General features: G+C 38.9%; 1 protein-coding gene across 1 annotated transcript; it reads left to right on the top strand.

Moving 5' to 3' along the window:
* The first annotated feature begins 3,444 nt into the window (after positions 1 to 3,444).
* On the top strand, positions 3,445 to 9,727 carry LOC124292264 (UPF0047 protein YjbQ-like). The gene is made up of 7 exons (XM_046729327.1): positions 3,445 to 3,671; positions 4,116 to 4,150; positions 4,910 to 4,929; positions 6,487 to 6,526; positions 7,142 to 7,183; positions 7,553 to 7,670; positions 8,869 to 9,727. The coding sequence occupies exons 1-7, from the start codon at positions 3,455 to 3,457 to the stop codon at positions 8,913 to 8,915; spliced, it is 519 nt and encodes a 172-aa protein (XP_046585283.1). The 5' UTR covers positions 3,445 to 3,454; the 3' UTR covers positions 8,916 to 9,727.
* Positions 9,728 to 9,977: the final 250 nt, after the last annotated feature.

Below are 9,977 nucleotides of genomic sequence, written 5' to 3'. Positions count from 1 at the left end.
TACATTATTGTTTTCTGTGTCCAAATTATGATAATTTATAGAAATGGATACAACTTCAAATCAGCCCTATATGGAAATATTGAGGCATTGTTAAATCTGCTCATTGTTTTATTGAAAAATCTTGTCGTTTTAAGATTTAAGGAATAATGTACCGAATGCAATATAATACAAAACTGAAACCTACTGTAAATGAATTTATTTCATTTGACCAAATTCAATGTCATTCTTTCTATGTGTTACTGTTGATATGTCAGATACATGTATAAAATCAGTGCTTTTGTATTGGATCGCCATTAAGATAAGCCTTTTGCTTGTTTGCCAATCCTGTTCATTATTCATATGAATAAAATTTGTTTAAACCAGATGTTGCTGGCGATATATAGCCCATTTTCACATTGTATTGTCCACACATAGTTTTCTACTTTTAAAGATATATGCTAGCTAGTTTTAACTCATTTTGTGATAATCTAGTAATTTTACTGTCCTTCGTTGACAGGGTTTTATATATTATATGTATGCATTATGAATTTAGAACTAGTTTTAGTCACGATATGGCTGAAACATTGCCAATGTGACTTTAAATTTTAACTCACTCACTCACTTAAACCAGATGTAACAAGTGCGCGTTGTTGGTTGGCTGGTATTAGAATTGGTCCACTACATGCTTTTCGTAAGAGGCGACTAACGGGATCGGGTGGTCAGGCTCTCTCTGACTTGTACCCCATCTGCGAAGATCAATGCTCATGATTTGATCACTGGATTGATCTGGTCCGGACTCGATTATTTACAGACCGCCACCATGAAGCCGGAATATTACTGAGAGCGGTCTTAAGCAACAAACAAACTACAGATTTAGTTGAGCAAACAGTGATCATATTTCTGGTGAAATGCAAGCGTCATCACTGAAGCAAGCTTTCTGTTCAACCAGAAACTATAGGATGTGAGTAAATTGGGTTCTTACATTACTTTAAGGCAGATGCGCCTTGCATAGATTGCTAATTTTGAAACTCATCAAGAATCGAGTATGAAAGTAATTACACACAGGTGTTGCCAAATGGCGGACAGGTAATCAGGAACAATAGATTATACTGTCACATGTTAAACATTTACACATGAATGAACATTCAAATCGTCATAACGTACAGAACGACTTTGGGGACTTACTCAAAGCATCAATATTAAAATTTAATAAATTTATTGAAATGAACGTATAATATAAAACATCAATGGCGGACAATAGCCAGGCTCGATTTCCCGATGAAACAGACAAAACAGCGGTGACAGTTATGTCATTGGATCACTGGATCACTGAAAATCTCTTATGAGTACTTGCTCTTGACGATCCGGGTTGGAATGTGAAATATGTTGATTTCTTTTCAGGGGCATTAAGATTTTTGCCCAAAGTCTCCTCTCTCTGGTGTAGTGGTTAGAGCGTCCGCCCGGAGAGCGGAAGGTCGCGGGTTCAATCCCCGGCCGCGTCATACCAAAAGACGTTAAAATATGGTACATGTTGGTCGCTCGGCATTAATGGGTACAACAAGGACTGGTCGGCTCGGAGTCAGTATAATGTGTCTGAGTGGGGTATTCATGCTTAACTGCGGCATGGTATCTCAGTGAGCTAGCACTATAAACCAGTTTAAGTCTAGTCTAGTACAAGCAGCCGCACATACACATACACACGCATGCACGTCGTCATATGAGCGAAATATTCTTAAGTACAACGTTAAAACTCCATTTCACCTCACCCCTTTACCAATATTTATCATACCCATGAAGATACCGGGTAAGAATTGATCTTCAGCAACCCATGCTTGACGTAAGAGGCGACTAACGGGATCGGGTGGTCAGGCTCGCTTGCTTGGTTACACGTGTCATCGTATCCCAGCTGCGTATATCGATACTCATAATTTGATCACAGGATTGCCTGGTCCAGACTCGATTGTTTACATACCGACGCCATTTTGCTGGAATATTGCCGTGTGTGACGTAAGACAAATAAACAAACGAAACGAATCTTATGACACCAGGTGTTTGCTGAAAGGGTCAGCATGTCCTGCACTACGGGTCGCCTAGCCACACACTCAGTTCTCCTGACATACATCGATTCCTTGTCTGGCGAACATCGCAAAATTTGAAATTACAAAACAAACTCAATTATATGTTCGAAGAAGAATATTGTATATTTTCGACAGAAAATGGCTTCAACGTAACAAAATAAAGAAGATTTACAAAACTTTACAATTTGTAAAGTTCATATTTACAAAAAATTACAAATCTCGTAAAAATGTTATTTACAAAGCTTGTACATGTTTGTAAATTTAGTATAGATTTTACCGCTACTTCTGTCAGTTTCTCCTGTTCCCATGTATCCAGTTTCAACGTCTCTCCAATTTCAAGCATCTTTTGTTCTGTTTGAGTTCACATTGTGCAAATACATAATGCTTCTTGCGTGACATATTTATACATTAAAACTGTAGGAACAAGCCGTATTTTAAAACTATCCATTTATGCTTTATGTTAATGCAACTGTATCTGACGCATGAAGAAATATAAATATTGTCTTTCAATACAGTTATAAAAGTAAGGATAAAGTTTAATGCAAGTATTTTGCTATTGGCATTCCTCTCTGATCAACTGGGAACCAGTTCTATAAATTATTCAAAATGTCAAACATTGATATTGACTGGATTATAAATATTAACAATGTTATATTTGCCACTAGTATGGCTGGTATATTAAAAAATACCATTTTAAGTGTATGATCTAGTTCTTATCCCACATACCCCTGAAGATCCGGGTTAGAATTCGTCTTCAGTAGCCCATGCTTGTTGTAGGAGGCGACTAACATAATCGGGTTGTCAGGTTCGTTGACTAGGTGCTGTCTGGTCCAGAGACTCCAGACTCGATTATTTACAGTCCGACGCCTTACACCTGGAAAATTGTTGAGTGCCGCGTTAAACAACAAACCAACCGAACCAACTTCACCCCCTTGTTTCCCCAGACAGTGTTATGTCCATGACTCCCCACTCACTGATCTCCGTTCTTTACTGACCCAGAGACTATGGTCTCTGACTGGTCCCATCTTTCACGGACTCCTCTGCTCGTCACGCCGAAGGTCCGAGTTCGATTCCCCACATGGGTACAATGTGTGAAGCCCATTTCTGGTGTCCCCTGCCGTGATATTGCCGGGATATTGCTACAAACAGCGTAAAATCCAGCTCATTCACTCACTCCTAGCTTTTACGAGGGTCCAGTGTTAAATAATCGTTCAAGACCGAGGTGAAGTTGACAGTTTGGTCAATCATGAATTATCATTTAGTTTGCATTTTGCGGTAAGCTACAGTCGTTTACTTTTTAAAACTGCACATTATTACTATAAATCAGTTCATAAAGCATCACAAACGCAGATTTTCCAGGTATTACTGCATATGTAAGGGACGTAACTCCAGTCAAAATGGCATTCGGAGGAAAGCACAGCTTTATCCGAGGTAGCCGAAACTTCATAGCATTGTTCCGATCGTACAATATGGCTGCTGGTGGACCGAGTATGTGGTATCAGAAGGAGGTAACGATAGCCGCAAAGAAACGAGGTTGTCATCTCATATCAGACGATATTGTGAAACAGTTTCCTGAAATAAAAAAGATATCCGTTGGACTCTTACACATTCACAGTGAGTTACTACCTGTCTGAGAGCATTCGTATCCACTTGTTCAGTATTCGATCACCTTATTTACCAACAAATTTACCAACCAATTTCAAGAATAAATATTACGTTGGAGATAGATCATAGAGCATTAAGTGGAAAGAGTTCCTTACGTACCCCCGCCTATTTGATAATGTACTTTTCATTACTTGGTTATCTTTGTATTTTTTTAAAAATTAGGTGTGGGTATCTACGTAAGGGGCCTCTTAGTCTTACCTATAGTATAAGTATTATCAGGACTTCAATCAATTACGAAACCCTCAATTTTAGGTAATATTTTAATTTGTGTACATGAAATTCGCCCAGTCCACACATTTGCATTTTGGAAAGAATTCCATGTTTTATGTTGTAATACAATGTTTAATGTGAGATGATGGAAAACACTGACAAAACTTTGTTCTTACTTTTAAGTCAAACATACGTCGGCAAGTGTGGCCCTGAATGAAGTAAGTAAATGCAATAAACCCTGCAAAAATACCATGACAGATACAAAGTCTTTAATTTATTTCATAAATAATGGTCTCAATTTATGTGAAACATCTATGTTCTTTACATCACTAACTCTGCATGAAAAGAAACACAAAAACATTTTTAATCAAACAAGATCATTATTGTTTCTTCATAAATACTGCGACCCGTGAAGATCCGGGGTAGAATAGGTCTTCAGCAACCCATGCTTGCCACAAAAGGAGACTATGCTTGTCGTAAGAGGCGACTAACGGGATCGGGTGGTCAGGCTCGCTGACTTGTTTGACACATGTCATTGGTTCCCAATTGCACAGATCGATGCTCATGCTGTTGATCACTGGATTGTCTGGTCCAAACTCGATTCTTTACAGACCGCCACCATGTAGCTGGAATGGCTAAAAACTAAACTCACTCACTCACTCATAAATACTGCATTTGACTGTTGCTAAAATAAATCTTGAAGAATAAATATACTGATTAAGACTTGATGTGATGTTTGGGTTATCATATATATGTCACAAGCAACCTATGCTTGTCACGAGAAGCGACTGACAAGAATGGGTGATCACGCTTGCTGTCTTAGTTGATTAAAGTTGTGTCTATTGATGCTCATGACGTCTATCACAAGATTGTCCTGTAATATAACTGGAATACTGGCCTCTTGAAGCAATGCTAACCAACAAACAACATGCTGAAACTCCTGTTTTGAAAGCTTTATTACTGTTGTTTTGTTCCAGAACTGGGACCCTGATGTCAGGTATGGACAGCGACCAGTAAATTATTATTATTATAATTGGATAGTGCATGCTCAAGGCGCTGGTATCTTTTTCCCACGATCATTGGATGTCAATCTCAGTGGCTCTTATTATCAATCTCAACTCCCTGGGGATCATACAACTCTTGCTGCCACAAGGTGCACCGAGTTATTGCGGCTTTCCCATCTTTTAGAGGTACCCATTCATGGGTGGTTGGACTGGGACACATAGTCACAGTACTTAGTCGAAGTTTACTGCACAATGCTGTACCCGCAACTAGGTGTTTGCACGTATTCATGTGGCCACCATCTGATCATATACCAACGGATTCGTGGGTTTTTTTAAGTGCACAGGGTTGTGTACTGTACACTAGGGGTTGTGACAACACTGAAAGAGCCTGCACACAAAGTTGACTCCAAGGTTTATAAACCCGGTCACAGGTAGGCTCGATCCCGGCACGTCATACTCGCTGGATCACTATTCTGGCGCCTTACCCAGCTCGCCCACCATGCCCCACTATGTAAAGTGTATTTTTTGTTCACATTCTCTGTACAGCTTCTCATTAGCCAAAGCTGTGCTGAACGCCTCCGTGGTGTAGTGGTTAGAGCGTCCGCCCGGAGTGCGGAAGGTCGCGGGTTCGATCCCTGACTGCGTCATACCAAAAGACGTTAAAATATGGTACTTGTTGGTCCCTGTCTGGCGCTCGGCAGTAATGGGTACAACAAGGACTGGTCAGCTCGGAGTCAGTATAATGTGTCTGAGTGGGGTATTCATGCTTCACTGTGGCATGGTATCACAGTGGGCTAGCACTATAAAACCAGCTTAAGTCTGGGCTAGTACAAGCAGCCGCACATACACATACACACTCATGCACGTCGTCATATGAGCGAAATATTCTCAAGCACGACGTTAAATCCAATTGGCCGTATGGCCTTGGATTACTTAGCCATTTAATTGCATGGACTAATTTGTCTAGGCACTGGATTTTCGGGTAATACTTTAGGTAGCATTTAAGTCATGTCACAGATTTAATTCTGTTCAAACAAACTGATTGTTCACATCATGTTTGGCTTTTAAGAATAAATATCACATTTTGAAAAATATTCATTTTCTGTGGTAGTCTGATGTTTTCTGGTTGTATGTCTGGTGAATGTAAGGGAGTGTTTTTGTCTTTGTGGTCTCAAGGACTGGCTAAAAAGATCGATAATTGGAAATATATCATCTTTGGGCAAAATTGTTATTGATTACCAATATGTAGTCAAACCCAAAACCGTTTGGATTTTGAATTCTGATTATATTCCTTTCAGGATTTCCGCTATGTTTTCCACACTGTGACGCTCTTCATATATAGCTGGAATATTGCTGAGTGTGGCGTAAAACTAAACTCACTCACTCCAATATTTATCAATAACTGATCGGTATATATTTGACCATTATCGATCAATATCGATTCGCAGATGTCGTTCTTTGAATATATATGTAATTGTATTTCTCTCAAGATGCATATAAAATACATACCCATGGTGTTACCATGGTTACCTTATTCTTTACCCTTCCAGGGTTGACATGGAAATGATGCTCAATAAAATCGTTCCTGAGGTTTGTAAACATTTTGTTATTAAAGCTTGGTGTGTTTGAAACATTTTGCAAGGTAATCATCACAAAAGATTTAAAGTATATTGGAAAGATAGACATATCACAATAATTGCTTATTGTCATGTGTTTGTTTTTAGGGATGAAACGATACGCTCTTTACCACTGTACAGTACATATGGTGGTACAAGGCCTTCGGTTCGGTCCATTTCGGTTTGGTATATGAGAACTTACTTCTGGGAAAATAGTGGCCGTCTAGCAAAGAAATGCATCTATTTTGATAAAATTATTCAATTTCTAGACTTTAAAAAGTATGTATTTATCGATATATAAAAATGGTTAATAAAATGACGGTACAAAAACCGAAAATTCTGAATTTTCGATTGCATTACGGTATACCGAACCCAAAGTATTTTTGGCAAAATACTGCGGTTCTACTAATACCGCAGTATACCGTTTCATCTCTGTTAGTTTTACGCTATGTTACATTGAATGGTACCCAACAGATTTAAGAAATCGTGGTAATGTAAAAGTGTTACTAGTTTCATGTTAAGGCATTGACTCCTATCGATTCCTGTCCTGATCAGGCTTGTTAAAGCATGTTTTGTTTTATGTTCTTAGGGAGCTGGTTACTTGCATTCCTGCGAGGGCTCAGATGATATGGTGAGGAATTTGTATATATGATAAGTTAGTTCTTGAACCCTGGAATCTCGATGACATGTGTAGATCCACCTTAGAATGGTCTTCAGCAACCCATACTTGTCCTAAGAGCGACTAACAGGATCAGATTTTCAGGCTCGCTGACTTGGTTGACACACTTTTTATAGTTTACCATTTGTGTAGATCGATGCTCATGGTGTTGATCACTGGATTGTCTGGTCCAGATTGGATTACTTACTGACCGCCGCCAAATAGCTGGAATATTGCTGAGTGTGGCGTTAAACAACAAACCAATAACATAGTAGCATTTGTCATAGAGCAAATATGTTGCATAAAATAACATTCCCCCTAAATGTGATGCCTGGGTTTCAGCCAGCACATGTGAAGGCGGCTCTGATCGGAAGCAGCGTCACAGTGCCGATCACTGACGGGAAGATGAACATGGGAACATGGCAGGGAGTGTGGCTGTGTGAACATCGCAACCGTGCAGGTCAGTTGGTGATTATGTCTATCATAGATGCAGGGCTCGATTTAAGCATGTAGAACTTGCACTGGTGCAACCTGAAACTGCTAAATGCAACCTTGTATTTATATCAACTTGCACCCAGTGCATGTTAATATTTTGTGTTCAACTTGCTTCAGCCAGAATGATGAGGAACTGGCTTAGAGCAGTGACTCTGACTGCTCCGTGAACAGCGACTGAAGGATTTACTTTACTGTTCATGAAAGTCTAGGAAGTAAGAGAACTAATCTTATCAGACCCAGATTTCTTTTGTTATAATAATGTTCTAAACCGTCTTTACCACAACTCAAGCATTGTATAAGATTTTATATTGAGCAGCACGTGCAGCCTGTTTTTGTTTGGTGCAACAAGGTTGGTTAGTGCTCCAGGGTCAGTGTTGGTGAGGTTTTTTCTTGGTTAAAATATGGGAAGAAAATCACAGAATTCTTCAGAGTGCTTTTGAGTTTCAATACACTATGCTGTTGTGCACCCTGACAAGCAATACTGTTGAAGATCAAGAAACAGTATCAGGTACACTTGGTTGATGTGTCATTCTATCCAATTTGTACAGATTGTCTAGTCCAGACTCGACTATTTTGCAGACCACCAAGAAGATCCTGTTAAAATTGGTCTTCAGCGGTAGAATGCAATGAAATTTTGTATTTGTACTGCTCATGTTTCACGTACTTCATATTTCCAATGTTTATCTTGAATTGACCTATCTTTTGAAATGCTTGTTCCTGCATCTGGATTCATCACCTCAGAAACAACTGGACCATTGAAGCTTAGACTATACATGCTATTCCCATCACAATTTGTTGACACATTTGTTAAAAGTCAATCTTTCTTGATATACTGAACTGTGTGGGTGGGTGGGGTAGCCTAGTGATTAAAGCGTTCGCTCATCATGCCAAAGACCAAGGTTCGATTCCCCACATGGGTACAATGTGTGAAGCCCATTTCTTGTGTTCCCCGCCATGATATGGCTGGAATAAAAAAATATACTCACTCTAACTGCATATCCAGATGAGCTATATGGCCTTGACAGTATGGTTATTAGTTCATATATGTCATTCTCTTATTATATATCATAACAGAATGAAGATATAATATGCGATAATACAGTAAAAAACAGTTCCATAACGAATAACAAGTTTAATAAGTGAAACAAATCTCTCATCTACAGGTTCTCGTCATCTGGTTGCAACCCTACAAGGAGCTGCGAAACAATAGCAATATAGATGTATAAAGAAGAATTCCACTGCACCGTTCCATGGCACATCGATCTTTTAGGTGCATGAAGACACTTGTATATATTCATGTTTTGTTAGGATTCTTTGTTAATGGATCCAAACGAATGGTTTGCGTACTTTCCTGTAACTAACAGNTCTGTAGAACAGTTGGCAGTGTCTGACAGTTAAAGTTGATTGTATTCTCTCCATAAAGACACAAGTTCACAGTTGCTTCCTGAAGGAGAAACATGCTACAACTGGTCTTCAGCAACAAATGCTTGTTGTAAGAGGCGACAAATGGGAGTGACCGGCGTGCGTGATGAATTGGTTGACACATGTCATCGTTTCCCAGTTTTGAAGGTTGAGGCTCATGACGTCAATCATTGGATTGTCTGTCATCATAGCTGGATTATTGCAGCATGTTGCATAAAACAAAACAAAAAACAACAGTCTGCCGAATTCTCCTCACAGAGGATGTCGAAAGAGGTCAAGTTTTTCTTAAACATTTGAGTTTATGGTTTTGAAAATATATTAGTAGAGCATTCAATTAATAGCTTAGATGACTTTGGTATTTCATGTTTGCCTGCAAGATTTTGAGGTAGAAATTTGGGAAAAAGCAACTGGGGTTACCAGGTAAAACACACATACAAGAGTTACTTCCCTTGCCTTATTGTTCACATTCAACTGACGAATTTTATTTTATTCTGTTGATGTTCTTGCTTAATAGCATTAACATTTTAAGCGACAGAATGTATTTCTGTATATAAGTTTATCACCTGAAATATTAATGACAAAAATAACTCATGTTATGTATGATGTTGTATATTGTGTATTGATAACAGGATCAATTTATTCCCCAAAAGAAAAAATGTTTCCAATAAAAAAAAATGTACTATTATGTGATGAATAACTGTCTGTGTGTGTGATGTTTATCTATGGCAAGAGTAGACAAATGGTCTGGAAGGGCTCTTGAGAACAATATGTTTGCACAAACTATAGATCCCTGAAGATCCAGCAAACCATGCTTGTTGTAAGAGGCGACTAATGGGGTTAGGTTGGTCTG

This window comes from Haliotis rubra, unplaced genomic scaffold (assembly GCF_003918875.1).
Source record: "Haliotis rubra isolate DU_JTF1 unplaced genomic scaffold, ASM391887v1 Scf510, whole genome shotgun sequence".
NCBI classification, from domain to species: Eukaryota; Metazoa; Mollusca; class Gastropoda; order Lepetellida; family Haliotidae; genus Haliotis; species Haliotis rubra.
Note: the sequence above shows the minus strand (reverse complement) of the source record. Positions and strands in the feature narration are given on the sequence as shown.